The sequence below is a fragment of the Momordica charantia genome (genome assembly GCF_013281855.1).
Source record: "Momordica charantia cultivar OHB3-1 chromosome 11 unlocalized genomic scaffold, Mcharantia_2.0 BLBB01000011.1, whole genome shotgun sequence".
In the NCBI taxonomy this organism is placed as follows: domain Eukaryota; kingdom Viridiplantae; phylum Streptophyta; class Magnoliopsida; order Cucurbitales; family Cucurbitaceae; genus Momordica; species Momordica charantia.
In genome coordinates, this window is record NW_028275159.1 from 15,911,568 (window position 1) to 15,932,597 (window position 21,030).

The following is a 21,030-nucleotide window of genomic DNA, read 5'->3' on the forward strand; positions in this document are numbered from 1 at the left end:
GAATGCAACTTGAGTTAAACTCCACTTCAGCTTCAGCTCCTTTAAATGAACTTAGAGTTCATTTAATGCAATGCCTCCCTTAAGCTCTACTTGGAAGATATTGACTTGAAAAGTTCCATCTCTCTCTTGATCATCCCTAGCCGAGCTCACCAAGTATTGAACATGAGAAAGTAAAGCTTGTTGTAGCTTCTTGGCTCTTGATCTCGTTATGGGTTCTTGAGGCATGACAATGGTGCTTCCTTGGTTCACATCATCCTCCCTCTCTTGAGAAGGATTCGTCCTCGAATCATAGCCATCACCTACATCAAAAGGACTCAAATCAGCAACATTAAAGGTTGCACTAACACCATACTCACCTGGTAAATCAATTTTATAAGCATTGTCGTTGATGCGCTCGAGAACTTGAAATGGACCATCTCCTCTAGGATTGAGCTTAGAATGTCGTTGGACGGGAAATCTCTCCTTTCGAAAGTGCACCCACACCCAATCTCCTGGGTTGAATATAAGATGCCTTCGTCCCTTATTAATTTTGGAAGAAATATTGGCATTTTGCTTCTCAATCCTCTCCTTGACCTCCTTGTGTAGCTTATGAACGTATTCAACCTTAGCATTAGCATCAAAATTCACAAATTCAGTAGGTGGCAAAGGTAGCAAATCAAGAGGTGTTATAGGATTAAAGCCATAAACAATTTCAAAAGGAGTGCACTTAGTAGTACTATGGACAGCCCTATTGTAAGCAAATTCAACAAATGGCAAACAATCCTCCCAAGATTTGATATTTTTATCAATAACAGCCCTAAGCATAGTAATCAATGTTCTATTTACTACCTCAGTTTGACCATCCGTTTGAGGGTGACATGTAGTAGAATAGACTAGCTTAGTACCTAACTTTCCCCATAAGACACGCCAAAAATGACTCAAGAATTTTACATCCCGATCACTAACAATGCTGTAAGGAATGCCATGCAATCGAACAATCTCTCTAAAGAACAAATCCGCAATGTTTTTAGCATCATCAGTTTTGTGACATGGAATAAAATGAGCCATTTTACTAAATCTATCAACAACCACAAATATACTATCTCTACCTTTCCTAGTCGTTGGTAAACCTAAGACAAAGTCCATTGATATATCCAACCAAGGAGCAATTGGAACGGGCAAAGGAGAATATAAGCCATGCGGTTTAAGTCTAGATTTAGCTTGCCTACATGAAATGCAATGCTCACAAACTTTATGAACGTCATGTCTCATCCTAGGCGAATAAAAATGTTCAGAAAGCATGTCACATGTTTTTGCTACTCCAAAATGCCCCATTAATCCTCCTCCATGAGCTTCTTTAACAAGCAATTCACGAATAGAGCAATTTGGAATGCACAACTTACCTTTCCTAAAAAGAAATCCATCAAACAAGTTGTACCCATCCAAAACAATACCATTTTCAAGAGAATCAAAAATAGAACCACAAGAAGGATCATCATGGTACAAGGTTTTAATATGCTCAAAGCCCAGTAATTTAGCATTCAAAGTGTTAAAAAGAGCATACCTTCGAGACAAGGCATCAGCAACCACATTCTCTTTACCTTGTTTATACTTAATGACATAAGGAAATGTCTCAATGAACTCCACCCACTTAGCATGGCGACGATTGAGCTTATCTTGACCTCTCAAGTGTTTTAAACTTTAATGATCAGTATGGATAACAAACTCTTTAGGCCAAACATAATCTTACCATGTTTGTAATGCACGAACCAAAGCATAAAGTTCTTTGTCATAAGTGGGATACTTCAAAGAAGCACCATTCAACTTCTCACTAAAGAACATTAAAGGTCTTTGATTTTGCATTAAAACAGCACCTATACCTACCCCACTAGCATCACATTCAATTTCAAAAGTTAAGTCAAAATTAGGCAATGCAAGTAGTGGAGCGGAACTCAATTTTTCTTTCGAAGTGGTAAAAGCACGTTCTTGGTCCTCTCCCCACACAAAAGTAACATGTTTCTTAACAAGTTCATTCAAAGGTGAAGCAATTGTACTAAAGTCTTTTATGAACCTACGATAGAAACCCGCAAGTCCATGAAAACATCTTACCTCACTTACACTTTTAGGTGTAGGCCAATCCCTTATAGCCTTTACCTTTTCCTCATCAACCTCAACACCTTTAGATGAAACTACAAAACCAAGAAAGTTAACTTTTTCCATACAAAAGCTACATTTCTTTAAGTTTGCATACAGACACTCCTTTTTTAAAGTATTCAAAACAGAACGTACATGCTCAACATGCTCATTTAATGACTTAGAGTAAACAAGAATATCATCAAAATATACAACCACAAACTTCCCTAAGTATTCACGCAAGACATGATTCATTAACCTCATGAATGTACTAGGTGCATTAGTCAATCCAAAAGGCATAACTAACCATTCATAAAGACCATACTTAGTTTTGAAAGCAGTTTTCCATTCATCCCCAATATGCATGCGAATTTGATGATAACCCGATTTCAAATCAATCTTAGTAAAGAGACTACATCCATGCAACTCATCAAGCATATCATCTAATCTAGGAATTGGATGCCTATACTTAATAGTTATCTTGTTTATAGCCCTACAATCAACACACATACGCCATGACCCATCTTTCTTAGGTACAAGAATAACCGGAACAGAACATGGACTCAAACTCTCGCGTACATACCCTTTGGCAAGGAGGTCATTCACTTGCCTTTGTATCTCTTCGGCCTCGCTAGGATTAGTCCTATAAGCTGGACGGTTTGGAATGGTTGCTCCCGGAATGAAGTCAATCTTGTGCTCGATCCCCCTAAGTGGTGGCAATCCACTTGGCATCTCCTCGGGAAATAATTCCTCAAATTCCTGCAAAAGGGCAACAAAAACACTAGGCAAAGAAGGGTTAAGCTCGTTAGTAAGGAAACAAGATCCTTTGTACAGAAGTACAAGGATATTTCGTTTTGCAATCAAAGAATTCCTAACCTCACCCATTCTAGCACACAAGCTCACACATTTGGCTTTTCTCTCATTTTTCTCACTAGGTCGATTGCTACTTTCTTGCTTTTCACTCAAACTCTTTTTTTCTCTCAATTCTTTTTCTTTCATTTCTTTTGCTTTTGCATCGACCTCTTGCCTTTTCGTTTCAAGTTTACATTGGTCAACATATACATCTTTTGGAGACAAAGGTACAAGAGTAGTTTTCCTACCATTATGAGTAAAATGATAACGATTAGCATATCCATCATACATTACCCGACGATCAAATTGCCATGGTCTCCCTAACAAAATATCTCCGGCATTCATTGAGACGACATCACACAAAACATCATCAGCATACTTTCCAATGGTAAAAGAAACAAGAACTTGCTTATTCACCCTTACCTCCCCACAATCACTCAACCATTGAAGCTTATACGGTCTAGGATGTGGTTTAGTCTCTAAATTAAGTCTCTTGACCAGAATTGAACTCACAACATTGGTGCAACTACCGCTGTCGATCACCATACTACAAGGTACAGATTGAGCAAGGCACCTAGTGTGAAATAAATTCTCTCTTTGGTCTAAGCTATCCTCCTTAACTTGGGTGCTTAAAGCTCTCCTAGTGACTAAGGACATATGTGTAGGGTCCTCTTCACTATACTCCTCACTATCACAATCCTCATTTTCTTTCTCTATTATCTCATCTTCCTCCTCATCGTCCGTCACCAACTCTCCCTCCCTAAGGACCATAGTTCTCCTATTAGGGCAATCTCTACCATAGTGACCAACCCCTTGACATTTCCAACACTTAATGTCTCTATTTCTTTCCTTAGTCTCATCAACCTTTTCTTTCCCCTTATAAGAAGTCTCTCCCTTATCCTTAGGTTTCTCACTTAACTCTCGGGTCTTAGACTTATATTCAGCATGCTTACTATCCCTTTTCCATGTAGAAGTACTTGAAGAAGGTTTAGTAGAATACCTTTGGGACTTTCGTTGGAGTTGCTTCTCGATCTTTATGGCAATATGCAACATCTCCTCTATGTTATAGTAAGGTTGTAGATCAACCTTATCAGCAATCTCCTTGTTTAAGCCATTCAGAAATCGTGCCATGAGATTCTCCATATCCTCTTCAAGATCAAGTCGATCCATCAACAAATCCATCTCCTTGTAATAGTCCTCCACGGACTTGCTACCTTGTCTCAACACTTGTAGCTTTTGCGCCGTGTCCCTTTGGAAATGTCTAGGAACAAACCGCCTTCTCATCAACTCCTTGAATTCATACCATGAATCGATTGGCGCCTCAAGATTTAGTTTCCTACTTGACATCAATTTGTCCCACCATGTTATTGCATAATCTTTAAATTGAGCAATACATAGTTTTACCTTCTTTTCTTCGCTAAAATTGTGGCAGTCAAATACATACTCCACTTGCTTCTCCCATTGAATGTAAGCCTCCGGATCAGTCTTACCATAGAACTTTGGAAGCTTCAATTTGATATTGCCCAAGTTTCGGTCAACTTGAGAATCCTCCCGTGGAGCTCTCCGTTGGAGATTATGGTAGCCTCTTCCTCGGCCTCGCCCTCGATCTAAGCCACGACCAACATGTCTCTCTCCCCGTCTTGGAGCCGCCAAGACTGTAACTTGATCGTCCTCCCAAGGATCAGATCCATCACCTTCATAATCATCCTCATCTAGAACACGTGGTGGTGGAATTCGCTCTGGAGCTTGGTTTTGAGCCTCCAACCTTCCTATCCGCTCTGTCAAAGCCTCCATGCCACGAATCAATCGTTCCATAGTTCCTTCTAGTGCCTCTCTCCTTCGGGCATCGGGAATGGTATTATCTTCAGGATTGGACATGCTGCAAAACAAGTTAAAGTAACAAGAAATGGACCTCACAGGCACTCCCTCACGTGTTTCCACTCGTTAATGAATTTCACTCGTGTTTGGACAAAGTCCATTGATATATCCAACCAAGGAGCAATTGGAACGGGCAAAGGAGAATATAAGCCATGCGGTTTAAGTCTAGATTTAGCTTGCCTACATGAAATGCAATGCTCACAAACTTTATGAACGTCATGTCTCATCCTAGGCCAATAAAAATGTTCAGAAAGCATGTCACATGTTTTTGCTACTCCAAAATGCCCCATTAATCCTCCTCCATGAGCTTCTTTAACAAGCAATTCACGAATAGAGCAATTTGGAATGCACAACTTACCTTTCCTAAAAAGAAATCCATCAAACAAGTTGTACCCATCCAAAACAACACCATTTTCAAGAGAATAAAAAATAGAACCAAAAGAAGGATCATCATGGTACAAGGTTTTAATATGCTCAAATCCAAGTAGTTTAGCATTCAAAGTGTTAAAAAGAGCATACCTTCGAGACAAAGCATCAGCAACCACATTCTCTTTACCTTGTTTATACTTAATGACATAAGGAAATGTCTCAATGAACTCCACCCACTTAGCATGGCGACGATTGAGCTTATCTTGACCTCTCAAGTGTTTTAAACTTTCATGATCAGTATGGATAACAAACTCTTTAGGCCAAAGATAATGTTGCCATGTTTGTAATTCACGAACCAAAGCATAAAGTTCTTTGTCATAAGTGGGATACTTCAAAGAAGCACCATTCAACTTCTCACTAAAGAACATTAAAGGTCTTTGATTTTGCATTAAAACAGCACCTATACCTACCCCACTAGCATCACATTCAATTTCAAAAGTTAAGTCAAAATTAGGCAATGCAAGTAGTGGAGCGGAACTCAATTTTTCTTTCAAAGTGGTAAAAGCACGATCTTGGTCCTCTCCCCACACAAAAGTAACATGTTTCTTAACAAGTTCATTCAAAGGTGAAGCAATTGTACTAAAGTCTTTTATGAACCTACGATAGAAACCCGCAAGTCCATGAAAACTTCTTACCTCACTTACACTTTTAGGTGTAGGCCAATCCCTTATAGCCTTTACCTTTTCCTCATCAACCTCAACACCTTTAGATGAAACTACAAAACCAAGAAAGTTAACTTTTTCCATACAAAAGCTACATTTCTTTAAGTTTGCATACAAACACTCCTTTTTTAAAGTATTCAAAACAGAACGTACATGCTCAACATGCTCATTTAATGACTTAGAGTAAACAAGAATATCATCAAAATATACAACCACAAACTTCCCTAAGTATTCACGCAAGACATGATTCATTAACCTCATGAATGTACTAGGAGCATTAGTTAAACCAAAAGGCATAACAAGCCACTCATACAATCCATATTTGGTCTTAAATGCAGTTTTCCATTCATCTCCAACATTCATACGAATTTGATGATACCCAGATTTCAAATCAATCTTAGTAAAGAGACTACAGCCATGCAATTCATCTAACATATCATCTAACCTAGGAATAGGATGACGATATTTAATAGTGATCTTATTAATGGCCCTACAGTCTACACACATTCTCCAAGTTCCATCTTTTTTAGGCACTAAAATAACACGCACACTACAAGGACTAAGGCTTTCGCGTACATACCCATGAGCTAACAATTCATCCACTTGCCTTTGAATTTCTTTGGCTTCAGTAGGATTAGTCCTATAAGCTGGTCGGTTAGGTATGGTAGCACCTGGAATGAAGTCAATCTTATGCTCGATGCCACGAAGTGGTGGCAATTCCTTGGGCATCTCCTCGGGAAACAAGTCCTCAAATTCCTGTAAAAGAGAAACAAAAATACTAGGCAAGGAGGTGTTAAGCTCGTTAGTAAGAAAACAAGACCCTTTGTACAAAAGTACAAGAACAGTCCGTTTTGCCATTAAAACATTCCTAACCTCACTTGAACTAGCATACAAGCTCACCGTTTTGGCTTTTCTCTCATTTTTCCCACTAGGCTGATTGCTACTCCCTTGCTTTTCACTCAAACTTTTTTTTTCTCTCAACTCATTTTCTTTTGTTTCTTTTTCACTTTTTGCTTTTGCATCAGCCTCTTGCCTCTTCTTTTCAAGTTTGCATTGATCAACATGCACATCTTTTGGTGACAAAGGTACAAGAGTAGTTTTTCTTCCATGATGAGTAAAAGAATAGCGATTGGCATACCCATCATACATTACCCGACGGTCAAATTGCCAAGGTCTACCCAACAATATATCCCCGACATGCATAGGTACAACATCACACAAAACATCATCAACATATTTTCCAATAGTAAAAGAAACAAGAACTTGCTTATTCACCCTTACCCCCCACAATCACTCAACCATTGAAGCTTATACGGTCTAGGATGTGGTTTAGTCTCTAAATTAAGTCTCTTGACCATAATTGAACTCACAACATTGGTGCAACTACCGCTGTCGATCACCATACTACAAGGTACAGATTGAACAAGGCACCTAGTGTGAAATAAATTCTCTCTTTGGTCTAAGCTATCCTCCTTAACTTGGGTGCTTAAAGCTCTCCTAGTGACTAAGGACATATGTGTAGGGTCCTCTTCACTATACTCCTCACTATCACAATCCTCATTTTCTTTCTCTATTACCTCATCTTCCTCCTCATCGTCCGTCACCAACTCTCCCTCCCTAAGGACCATAGTTCTCCTATTAGGGCAATCTCTACTATAGTGACCAACCCCTTGACATTTCCAACACTTAATGTCTCTATTTCTTTCCTTAGTCTCATCAACCTTTTCTGATAAGAAAACAATAGCCAATTGGATCTAAGAACCCTTATGGTTATGCAAACCCCTAGATCACAAGTGCTAAAACCCCCAAATCAAGATGATGTCAACCCAAGGAAGAAGTTAGAACGGATTTACCTTGATGATCAATATCAAGAGTAGAGAAAACTTGTTTCTAAACTCAAGATTCGAACCACTCCACAAATAGCTTGATCAAGACTACTTGAATGATTCTAGCATGCAAATCTAACACTCAAGAATTGCAAAGAAAAACAAGCTCTAAGCTTTTTGAAGCAAAATAGCAACTTCATTCAATCATCAAAATCTGTTTTTCTAAAGGAACAAGCTAGGCTATTTATAGCCTCCAAAACAACCCTTCAAGTAACCTAAAAGAATTGTAAAGGTTGTAACTCCCTACTACATCAATACCATAACCACCACTAACACAAATAAAACTTAAAACACATAAATGAAATGTTTAAAACTGAAAATACAATTAAACATGCTTTAAATCCGAGAATGAAACTCCTCCACCATAAAACCAAGAGTTTGTAACCCTTCAAGAGTGAATGAACTGGAGTTTGAACTACTTTCAAGTACTTTGAAGTCTTGTTCATTTAATGCATCTTGAGTTCAACTTAGACTTCCATTAATGCAACTTGAGTTTGTAGTAAATGAAGTTGGACTTGTTCTTGACTTCATTCAATGCCACTTGAGGTTGCCATAAATGACACTAGAGTGCATTTAATGCAACTCCAATTTGTTGTCAACTTGGACATAGGATTCTCCAACAACTTCCTTTAACTCTTTGAAGACTAAGACACTTTGGTTCATATCATCCTCCCTTTCTTCAAAAGGATTCGTCCTCGAATCAAAAGGATCTCCTACATCAAATGGACGAAAATCAGCAGCATTGAATATGTAATCTGCATCAAACTCGCCGTGTAGAGCACTCTTAAAATCATCAAAAGTCAAGTGTATATCTCTACATGGGTTCCTCTTCAACTTCTTGCCAACAAAAAATCGATCCTTCCAATAGTGTTTCCAAACCCAATAAGCCGGTTTGAACATTTTATGCTTCCTGCCATGAATGAATTTATAAACAAATTTTGACTTTTGCTTCTCACGAGATGCTTCAGCCTTGTAAACCACATGTTGACTGTCATTTTGTACTTTGGAAGAAGTCTTTGGTTCAATCTTCTCACATCCCTCATTATGGACGAGATTGCACTTATTTTGGTTGGCTTTCCATGAACAAGAAGAAGTTACAAGAACACTTTGGTTCTTGTAACTTCTTCTTGAGAGTTGGATCTAAGAACCTTGCTAACGAACAAGACCAATAGAACTCAATCCCAAAAACCCCTAAAACAAGTATGGAATCAACCCAAGGAAAAGTTTTAGAACGGATTACATTGATGATCAATATCAAGAGTAGAGAAAACTTGTTTCTAAACTCAAGATTCGAACCACTCCACAAGATAGCTTGATCAAGGCTACTTTTGGTTGGCTTTCCATGATTAAGAAACCCTTGAGAGTTGGATCTAAAACCTTGCTAACGAACAAGACCCATAGAACTCAATCCCAAAAACCCCGAAAACAAGTATGGAATCAACCCAAGGAAAAGTTTTAGAACGGATTTACCTTGATGATCAATATCAAGAGTAGAGAAAACTTGTTTCTAAGCTCAAGATTCGAACCACTCCACAAGATAGCTTGATCAAGGCTACTTGAATGATTCTAGCATGCAATTCTAAAACACAAGAAATGCAAAGGAAAAGCTCATGGCTCAATAAGCTTAAATTTCATTATCTCAAAACTCAAATCTCAAATCTGTTTTTTTTTCCAAGGGAACAAGCTAGGCTATTTATAGCCTCCAAAACAACCCTTCAAGTAACCTAAAAGAATTTTAAAGGTTGTAACTCCCTACTACATCAATACCATAACCACCACTAACACAAATAAAACTTAAAACACATAAATGAAATGTTTAAAACTGAAAATACAATTAAACATGCTTTAAATCTGAGAATGAAACTCCTCCACCATAAAACCAAGAGTTTGTAACCCTTCAAGAGTGAATGAACTGGAGTTTGAACTACTTTCAAGTACTTTGAAGTCTTGTTCATTTAATGCATCTTGAGTTCAACTTAGACTTCCATTAATGCAACTTGAGTTTGTAGTAAATGAAGTTGGACTTGTTCTTGACTTAATTCAATGCAACTTGAGGTTGTCATAAATGACACTAGAGTGCATTTAATGCAACTCCAATTTGTTGTCAACTTGGACATAGGATTCTCCAACAACTTCCTTTAACTCTTGAAGACTAAGACACTTTGGTTCATATCATCCTCCCTGTCTTCAAAAGGATTCGTCCTCGAATCAAAAGAATCTCCTACATCAAATGGACGAAAATCAGCAGCATTGAATATGTAATTTTCATCGAACTTGCCGTGTAGAGCACTCTTAAAATCATCAAATGTCAAATTTATAGCTCTACATGGGTTCCTCTTCAACTTCTTTCCAAAAGAAAAGCGATCCTTCCAATAGTGTCTCCAAACCCAATCACCCGGCTTGAACATTGTATACTTCCTTCCATGAATGAATTTAGAAGCAAATTGGGACTTTTGCTTCTCACGAGATGCTTCAGCCTTGTAAACCACATGTTGACTGTCATTTTGTACTTTGGAAGCAATCTTTGGTTCAATCTTCTCAATGAGTGTTCTAGCCTCCTGTAAAAACTCAAGGGAAACACTAGACCAACATGGTTTAAGCTCTCCCGTTAGATAACAAACACCTTTGTACAAAAGATCAAGAATGTTTTGTTTGGAAAATAAAACATAGTTGACATCACAAACTTTTTCAAACAAGCTTACATTCTTGGCTTTTCTCTCAAAATGTTTTGTTTGGAAAATAAAACATAGTTGACATCACAAACTTTTTCAAACAAGCTTACATTCTTGGCTTTTCTCTCATTTTTCTCTTTAGGCCACAAACTAATCTCATGCTTTTCTCTCACACAAGATTCTTTTTCAAACAATTCACATGCTTTTGTCTTGACCTCATGCGCCTTTTTCCCTAACTCACACACAACATCATATATATCTTGAGGAGTAGGTGTTACAATAGTAGAAGTGTTACAATCAAACAATTCATTGCAATCTAGTTGCCTACTAAATAAAACACTATCAGCATGTGGCACTAGGTCACAAACTATGTCTTCTTGGATCACTTTCTACCTCAACAATAGGCTTAATGTTAGTTGGTAAACTAAAATTCTCTAAAGATAAATGAATCTTAGAAAATGGTTTAGGTTTAGTATACCTTGTAGACTTCCTTTGGAGATGTTTCTCAATCTTTATGGCTATTTGCACCATCCCTTCTAAATCCTCACAAAATTGAAGATCAAGTCGTTCGGCAATTTCCTTCTTGAGTCCTCTTAAGAAACGAGCCATTGTAACTTCCTCATCCTCATAAAGATCAAGCTCCTCAAGCAACATTTGCATCTCCATGTAGTAAGCTTCCACGCTATTGCTACCTTGTCTCAAAGATCTCAACTTATAGAAACACTTGGGAACAAAATGCTCTCTCATTAAATGCTTGAGAACATACCATGAGTTTATTGGACACTAAAAGTTCTTCCTCCTACTCAAAAACAATTTATCTCACCAAGTAATTGCATAATCTCGAAGTTGAGCAACAATGAGTTTTACCTTTACTTCCTCACTTAATGGGTAGTAATCAAAGACACGTTCAACTTGCTGTTCCCATTGAATGTATTCCTTCGGGTTTGTACTTCCATGGAACATACGAAGTTTAGCCTTGATGCTTCTCAATATAGGATCAACTTTATGAACTCCTCCTAGATTTCTCATTTGGACAGCATTGCAACATCCACCATGTTCCCTTCTTTCGACCTCCAAATACTCCTTATGGTGCATTGACTTATTCCTCCTCTTTTGCTTCAGATGGGTTGGTTGTCTTTCAATAGATTTGAGTCTCGAGTCCAACCTTTGAAACGTCTTTGTCAAATGCTCCATGTTGTGGAAAAATTTTGCATAATTCTCTTGCTGAGACATGGCTGCAAAAGAAAGCAAAGTAACAAAGAAAAATGGACCTCCTCTTGCTGAGACATGGCTGCAAAAGAAAGCAAAGTAACAAAGAAAAATGGACCTCACAAGCACTCCCTCACGTGTTTACACTCGTAAAGGTATAGTCACTCGTGGTTACACGCAAAAACATCACTCTCAAGAAACTCAGAATCTCATTCACATAAGCCAATGAGCAAAGTTTGCAACTCAAGTGGTTAGACATAACACACAAAGAAACACTCAAATAACTTGACTATGGAGTAAATTCAAAACTCAAATTAGCAACAAGCTAAAGAAGAAAGTGACAGAATTGGAACATGATAATTAAGATGGAACAAGAAGTTCAAAAGACCAGAAAATGTAACTCTTGAACAATTAGGCTATTTTGAGAATTTATGGAGTTTAATTTAGCCTTGACAACAGATATGAGTTACACAAGAAAAACATCATGAGAATTGAAAAACAAATTGCTGGAAATTAATTGAGACAATTGTAACCGCCACAAATTTAATGAGTAACGGTTAGTTGTGGAAATAATTCAAAACACAATTGATATGATTTATTACCAACAGCTAGATTAACAAAAATAGGCAATTTCAACAGCACAACTCAGATCTAGCATGATTTGGAAGTAAAAATGAAAAGAACAAAGAATAACACATGCTCTCGGGTATAGCAGTTTTCCAGAATAGAATGTCAATTTTTGAACTTTTCACTCAGAAGCAAATTGAATCAGAAGATATACTAGAAGACAAAGTTGTACATAAGACAGAGATCTACAAACTCATAGAAGACAACAAGACGAAAAGAAGAATGAAAATGACACTTTTTTTATATTTTAGATACGTGGACAGAATGTAACGAGATGAAAAATAAGAACAAAAATTTCAAAACAAAGATCAAGAAGAGCAATACGAAAACGGAAACATATATCCGATCTAGAGCCTAGAGCTCTGATACCAAATGATAAGAAAACAATAGCCAATTGGATCTAAGAACCCTTATGGTTATGCAAACCCCTAGATCACAAATGCTAAAACCCCCAAATCGAGATGATGTCAACCCAAGGAAGAAGTTAGAACGGATTTACCTTGATGATCAATATCAAGAGTAGAGAAAACTTGTTTCTAAACTCAAGATTCGAACCACTCCACAAATAGCTTGATCAAGACTACTTGAATGATTCTAGCATGCAAATCTAACACTCAATAATTGCAAAGAAAAACAAGCTCTAGGCTTTTTAAAGCAAAATAGCAACTTCATTCAATCATCAAAATCTGTCTTTCAAAGGAAACAAGCTAGGCTATTTATAGCCTCCAAAACAACCCTAAAAGTAACCTAAAGGCATTTGAAAGGTTGTAACTCCCAATTACATGATGGCCATAACATCCACTAGCTAAAATGTAACTTAAAACATATAAATGAAATGTTTGAAACTGAAAATATAATAAAAAGAGGTTTGAATCCGAGAATTGAAGTCTTGGTCACCCTTCAAAGTCTTTGTAACCTCCCAATTATAAATGAAGCTTCACTTGAAGTAGTTTGAAGTGTAGTTCCATTAATTGATGGATGACTTGCAATAAATGAAGCTTGAGATGCACTTAAGTTCATTTAATGCAACTTGAGTTCCTTGAATTGAACTTGGCTTTATTGAATTGATATGAACCAAGGAGCTACCGTTGTTATGCCTCATGGACCGATTACAAGATCGAGAGCTAGGAAACTTCAACAATGATACGAATCCATTTGTGACCAATTACATATATCAAAGGAGCAATTATTACAAGAAAGGCAAGGAAGATTCAAGAGGCTTTCACACTGCACCTTCAAAAGCTTGTTAATGCACAAGAACCATCAAAGAGTTTTGAGCCCGAATTTATTCATAATGTTACTTCAATGAGTCAAGAAGAGAATGGAGCAAAGATGGCACGGGAAAAGTTGTCTATTTTGAGAGATGGCACGGAGGACAAAAAAAGTGTGCAGATTCGTGAACAGGTGCCTTTGCAGATTGCACCTCTTTGGAGTTTGTGAAATCAAAAGTTGTCAAACCATATCCAAATGTGAAGCGCCTCCTACAGCACATAGATAAGACCATTTGAAGCATGACTACGTTTTCTGAGCCGCATTTAAGTGTCTAGAATGATGTGCAATCAAGTTTTAATTTGCATGTCTTATTTTCTACAATTTGCATTAAGTAGTATTTTGAAAAACTTTTGGTGTTCTTATGTTGAACGACCATTTGGCCTATTTAAAGGCTTGTAATGCTCTTGTTATGGATAACTTAAGATTAAAACATATTGAAATTCAAGAACTTTTGTTCCTTAACACTTTTGGTGTTGCTTCTTTCAAATCTTGCTTTAGGTTTGATGTTAAACCGATTCATTGGATTAGTCTCGATCAAGCTAATTCTGGAGTGAGTCGTCTTAGGATCTAGGAGTGACCATCGTAGATTCTAAGTCCGATCTAAGAGTGATTCATCTTCTAACCGTACTCTTGGTTGGAATCATTCGGTAAGTTAGTCATTTTTGTGAATTTTTGCAAGGATCCTAGAAGGACCTCTAGCTTTGTAAACACGAGCAACCTTGGCGCTTATCATTTGGTATCAGAGAATTGGTCGACATCCTTTGGCCGGCTCTAGATGTGAAATATCTTTACTTTGCTAATTTTATATTCTGTCATTTTTTCTTTTTTCGAAAGTAATTCTTACAAAGTGTAACAAGACATACTACAACTTGCCTTGAAATTCTTGTATTTTTGCTCTCGGATTATTAGCAAAGAAAAAAAAATAGAAGCAAAAGAGAAAAAAAAACAGAAGCAAAAGAAACAAAAATCAGTAGCAAAAGAAAGAAAACAGTAGCACAAAAAAAAAAGCATTCGAAGATCCGAGGCACATGAAAAGTTCTTTTCATTATGTTGTGTTTTGTTTAAATTATCAAGTTGTTTATCCTAAGATTGAGTTTCTGTAGTCTTAGTTTGTGAGAGTTGATCATTGAATTAGTTATATCAAGCTTCAAGCAAGATTGCACCAAAATTTAAGCCAACCCTTACATCTTTGACCTAGTACCAAAAGCCTACCCTCGAGGGATAAACACGAGTGTCCTTGAGTGAAATCCTAGTGAGAGGAGTGGAAAGGTCCTTATTTTGTTATTTTATTTTTCTAACAAAATGTCACAGGGAGTACCGCAAGATCCTACTATGGCCAATCTTCAATCAATTCAAGGTATGGTGGAAATGATGAGGGAAGATAGGCAGGAAAGAAGGGTGCAACAACGAAGAGAAGAACGAGTCTTACAGGAAGATGAAGGTATGTTTGACTTCGATGTCCAAGAAAGACAAGTTGGAGGAAGAGGAAGGAATAACTTTGCCAACATTATGCAACCGAGGAGATTGGAAAGAGTTCATGAAAATAGAGATGGCAGAGTTAAACTCAAAATTCCAGCGTTTCGTGGAACAGCGGACCCCGAGGCTTACTTACAATGGGAAAGGAAGATAGAGCACGTGTTTGATGGCTATACATATAGTGAGAATAAGAAGATGAGACTTGTCATTGCCGAATTCATTAATCATGCTAATGCATGGTATCAACATCTCAAATCCGAGAAAAGAAGGAAAGAGGAGTTTCCAATAGAAACTTGGGAAGAACTCAAAGAAGCCATGAGAAAGAGATATGCTCCCAAACATTATAAAAATGATTTGAAAACTAAACTGCAAGCTTTGAGGCAGGGAACAAAAAGTGTTGATGAGTATTATCAAGAGATGGTGATTTTAATGGAAAAAGCACACATTCGAGAAGAAGAGGAAGAAACCATGTCTAGATTCCTTGGAGGTTTGAATCTGGAAATTGTTCATCATATTGATAGAAATCCACCACCTTACTTGGAAGATATGTATCACCATGCTATCAAAATTGAAGATCAATTGAGGAAAGAAGAGGAGCATTCCAAATGGAATGAATTCATGCAACCAAAAGGGAAGTTTGGTGCTGTCAAAAGAGTGAAGGCCGAGAGCTCCAATGCCAAAAACAATGAAGTTCCAAAGGAGGTAAGGGAGAAGACTAATTCTCTTACATGTTGGAAGTGCAAAGGGTTTGGACACATGAGCAAAGAATGTGTCAATAAAGAAGTCATGGTGATAAGAAATGGTGTTGTTGATTCAAATGATGCTTGTGAGAAATATGATGCAAAATTTGAGGAAGATTCTAAAGCACATGTTAATGAATTTATTGAACAAGATCGCAAAGATTTTGATTTTGATAAAAGTGAGTTCAAAGAAAAGAGAGAAAGAGAAGAGTTAAGAGAAAGGAATTCAAAGGAGAAAGAAGAGGAAAATAGCAAGATCCAATCCATTTGTTAATATAAGTCAAATCTTATAGCATTGTTGCATAAGGACCCTTACTATCAAGCTCACATATTTTATCCTAGTCTTTCTACTTTTCTAAGATTTTTGCAGGAAGTTCCAACTTTTCAATTCAAGCATGATCGAATACAAGAAACAAAGGAAGCTATAAAGGAGCCAAGAAGAGTTATCCTATCATCTTCTCATGATCTTGAGATTGTCTTACAAGGTAAGTATAAAATATATCTTGATTTTAAAGATACTAACTTGCTTCCTTATTGTGTAGGTAACCATGGACATAAGAAACCTAAGGTGAAAGGCATTGTGGAAAACTACTTATCCAAGAATTTGTATAAAGAATTCCATGGTCGAGAAAGCAGAATGTTATGTTGGAGAATGCAAATGCAAAGTACCAAGTGGAGGAAAAATAAATCCGAGCACAATTTCAACAAACCAAGTGATTGGGTTTGGAAGCACTTTTGGAAGGAACGAAGAATTTGTCCAAGTCCAAACATAAGAAGACTAAGAAGGATGATATTACATGAAGACTTCAAGATTGCACTTCAAGGAAGTCAAAAAGTGGTGTTAACTCAAAGAAGGCAAACAAGAAAGGGCCACAGAAATTTTCAAGAAGAAAGAAGTGACATGTCCAACGAAGAAAATCATAAATCTTCAAGCTCCAATATACAACTCACAAGGTAAGGAACAAGTTGTTAAGGCTTATCATTGGACTAACTTGATTCGTTTTGATGAAGGAAATGAAAACCTTGATTTGAGGACAAATCCTTTTAAAGAAAGGGGGGATGATACGAATCCATTTGTGACCAATTACATATATCAAAGGAGCAATTATTACAAGAAAGGCAAGGAAGATTCAAGAGGCTTTCACACTGCACCTTCAAAAGCTTGTTAATGCACAAGAACCAACAAAGAGCTTTGAGCCCGAATTTATTCATAATGTTACTTCAATGAGTCAAGAAGAGAATGGAGCAAAGATGGCACGGGAAAAGTTGTCTATTTTGAGAGATGGCACGGAGGACAAAAAAAGTGTGCAGATTCGTGAACAGGTGCCTTCGCAGATTGCACCTCTTTGGAGTTTGTGAAGTCAAAAGTTGTCAAACCATATCCAAATGTGAAGCGCCTCCTACAGCACATAGATAAGACCATTTGAAGCATGACTACATTTTCTGATCCGCATTTAAGTGTCTAGAATGATGTGCAATCAAGTTTTAATTTGCATGTCTTATTTTCTACAATTTGCATTAAGTAGTATTTTGAAAAACTTTTGGTGTTCTTATGTTGAACGACCATTTGGCCTATTTAAAGGCTTGTAATGCTCTTGTTATGGATAACTTAAGATTAAAACATATTGAAATTCAAGAACTTTTGTTCCTTAACACTTTTGGTGTTGCTTCTTTCAAATCTTGCTTTAGGTTTGATGTTAAACCGATTCATTGGATTAGTCTCGATCAAGCTAATTCTGGAGTGAGTCGTCTTAGGATCTAGGAGTGACCATCGTAGATTCTAAGTCCGATGTAAGAGTGATTCATCTTCTAACCATACTCTTGGTTGGAATCATTCGGTAAGTTAGTCATTTTTGATATGAACCAAAGTGTCTTAGTCTTCAAAGAGTTAAAGGAAGTTGTTGGAGAATCCTATGTCCAAGTTGACAACAAATTGGAGTTGCATTAAATGCACTCTAGTGTCATTTATGGCAACCTCAAGTGGCATTGAATGAAGTCAAGAACAAGTCCAACTTCATTTACTACAAACTCAAGTTGCATTAATGGAAGTCTAAGTTGAACTCAAGATGCATTAAATGAACAAGACTTCAAAGTACTTGAAAGTAGTTCAAACTCCAGTTCATTCACTCTTGAAGGGTTACAAACTCTTGGTTTTATGGTGGAGGAGTTTCATTCTCGAATTTAAAGCATGTTTAATTGTATTTTCAGTTTTAAACATTTCATTTATGTGTTTTAAGTTTTATTTATGTTAGTGGTGGTTATGGTATTGATCTAGTAGGGAGTTACAAACTTTACAATTATTTTAGGTTACTTGAAGGGTTGTTTTGGAGGCTATAAATAGCCTAGCTTGTTCCCTTGGAAAAACAGATTTTGATGATTGAATAAAGTTGATATTTTGCTTCAAAAAGCCTAGAGCTTGTTTTTCTTTGCAATTCTTGAGTGTTAGATTTGCATGCTAGAATCATTCAAGTAGTCTTGATCAAGCTATTTGTGGAGTGGTTCGAATCTTGAGTTTAGAAACAAGTTTTCTCTACTCTTGATATTGATCATCAAGGTAAATCCGTTCTAACTTCTTCCTTGGGTTGACATCATCTCGATTTGGGGGTTTTAGCATTTGTGATCTAGGGGTTTGCATAACCATAAGGGTTCTTAGATCCAATTGGCTATTGTTTTCTTATCAATTTTTGTGAATGTGTGCAAGGATCCTAGAAGGACCTCTAGCTTTGTAAACACGAGCAACCTTGGCGCTTATCAAACAAGCTTTGCTACTTCATGTCCAAGCGTTCTTGAACTCGACAAGAGAAATAAAGGAAGATGTGCAAGAAGTTAGAACTATGCACTTCAATTTGGTGCAAGTTATGTATTTTTAAGTGTTTTTATGGCAAGTTAAAGTCCACTTGGTCAAGGTCAAAGTCAACTCCATCAAGACAAGTCAAAGTCAACTCATTCAATTCAAAAACCAAGTCAAACACTCACATCCCTTATTATGGACGGGATTGCAATTATTTTGGTTGGCTTTCCATGTTCTTAACCTTTTCATTTGCTTGTCTTTTCATTTCTCGTATGTTATGTCTTTTCATTTACAAGTCTTTTCATTTCTTGTAAGTTACAAGTCTTTTCATTTGCTTAAGACTTTTCATATGGCTTGCTAGGATGGCTATATATAGCCTTGAGATGTCTTGTTGTAACACAATTTGAAGTTGAATGAAAAGTGAGTTTTCTCATTAGCTTGGTTGAGAGATTTATCTCCCATTTCTTGTGCAATTTCTCGTGTCTTTAGAATTTGCATGTTAGGATCATTCAAGCGGTGTTGATCATACCTCTTGTGGAGTGATTCGAATCACGAGTTTAGAAACAAGTTTTCTCTACTCTTGATATTGATCATCAAGGTAATCCGTTCTAAAACTTTTCCTTGGGTTGATTGCATACTTGTTTTCGGGGTTTTTGGGATTGAGTTCTATCGGTCTTGTTCGTTAGCAAGGTTCTTAGATCCAACTCTCAAGGGTTTCTTAACATGAATGCAACTTGAGTTAAATTCCACTTCAACTTCAGCTCCTTTAAATGAAGTTAGAGTTCATTTAATGCAACGCCTCCCTTAAGCTCTACTTGGAAGATATTGACTTGAAAAGTTCCATCTCTCTCTTGATCATCCCTAGCCGAGCTCACCAAGTATTGAACATGAGAAAGTAAAGCTTGTTGTAGCTTCTTGGCTCTTGATCTCGTTATGGGTCCTTGAGGCATGACAATGGTGCTTCCTTGGTTCACATCAAAACTACTTACCACATTTGTGCAACTTCCACTATCAATCACCAAGCTACACGGATTTCCTTCAATTAAGCATCTTGTGTGAAACAAGTTTTCCCTTTGATCTTCAACTTTCTCTTCCTTGATTTGTACACTAAGTACCCTTCTTGTTATCAAGGATATGAAGTTACCTTCTTCAATATACTCTTCATCATGTTCTTCAAATTCTTTATCATGTTCCTCACAATCATCATCCGAGTCAACTACACCATTTCTTATCACCATAACTCTTTTATTGACACAATCTTTACTCATGTGTCCAAACCCTTTGCACTTCCAACATTGAATAGAACTAGTCTTTTCCCTTACCTCCTTTGGAGCTTCATTCTTTTTAGTATTGGAACTTTCTCCCTCCATTCTTTTGGCAGCTACAAACTTTCCTTTTGGTTGCAATGATTCATTCCTATTCACAAAACCAGCCTTGTTCCAAGCATTAGAATTGGAATATGTATTAGCTTTAGATGTGTACCTTTTTGAATACTCCTTTTCTTCCTTCAATTGATCTTCAATTTTGACAGCATAATGGTACATATCTTCTAGGTAAGGCGGTGGATTTCTATCAACAGCATGAGCAAAGGAATCTAGACATGGTGTCTTCCTCTTCTTCTCGGATTTGGGTTTTTAGCATTAAGGTCTCCATCTCTTGATAATACTCAGCAACACTTTTCGTTCCCTGCCTCAAAGCTTGCAGTTTAGTTTTCAAATCTCTTTCATAGTGTTTTGGAACGTACCTCCTTCTCATGGCTTCTTTGAGTTCTTCCCAAGTGTCTAATGGATCCTCCTCCTTCCTTCTTCTTTCTAATTTGAGATTTTGATACCATTCACCAGCATGATTGGTGAATTCAGCAATGGCGAGTCTCATCTTCGTATTCTCAATATATGTATAGCAATCAAACATATATTGAGTTTAACTCTGCCATCCCTATTTTCATTTAATCTTTCCAATCTTCTAGGTTGCATGACGTTGGCAAAGTTATTTCGTCCTCTTCCTCTCCCATTTCTTCTTCCTCCAACTTGTCTTTCTTGTTCTGCATGGTCAAACGCATCATCTTCTTGTAAGGCTCGTTCTTCTCTTTGTTGTTGCGCTCTCCTTTCTTGTCTATCTTCCATCATCATTTCCATCATTCCTTGAATTGCTTGAAGAATCACCATGTTAGGATCTTGCGGTACTTGTGGTACTCCATCCTGTGCCATTTTGTTAGAAACAATAATAATGATAATAAGGACCTTACCACTCTTCTCACCAAGATTTCACTCAAGGACACTCGTGTTTATCACTCAAGGGTAGGCTTTTGGTACTAGGTCAAAGATGTAAGGGTTGGCTTAAATTTTGGTGCAATCTTGCTTAAAGCTTGATATAACTAATTCAATGATCAACTCTCACAAATTAAGACTACAGAAACTCAATCTT

The 21,030-nt window shown here is 37.1% G+C and overlaps 2 protein-coding genes across 2 annotated transcripts; both read right to left on the reverse strand.

Annotated features, from left to right (window-relative positions):
* Positions 1-1,853: 1,853 nt before the first annotated feature.
* On the reverse strand, positions 1,854-4,842 carry LOC148208202 (uncharacterized). Its single transcript, XM_088120146.1, has 3 exons — positions 3,259-4,842; positions 2,089-2,871; positions 1,854-1,859 (listed from the first exon to the last, which is right to left on the reverse strand). The coding sequence occupies exons 1-3, from the start codon at positions 4,840-4,842 to the stop codon at positions 1,854-1,856; spliced, it is 2,373 nt and encodes a 790-aa protein (XP_087976272.1).
* A 35-nt stretch (positions 4,843-4,877) lies between these two features.
* LOC148208203 (uncharacterized) lies at positions 4,878-20,481 on the reverse strand. The gene is made up of 7 exons (XM_088120147.1): positions 20,351-20,481; positions 19,751-20,175; positions 11,359-11,726; positions 10,970-11,214; positions 9,981-10,399; positions 7,365-7,659; positions 4,878-7,209 (listed from the first exon to the last, which is right to left on the reverse strand). The coding sequence occupies exons 1-7, from the start codon at positions 20,479-20,481 to the stop codon at positions 4,878-4,880; spliced, it is 4,215 nt and encodes a 1,404-aa protein (XP_087976273.1).
* Positions 20,482-21,030: the final 549 nt, after the last annotated feature.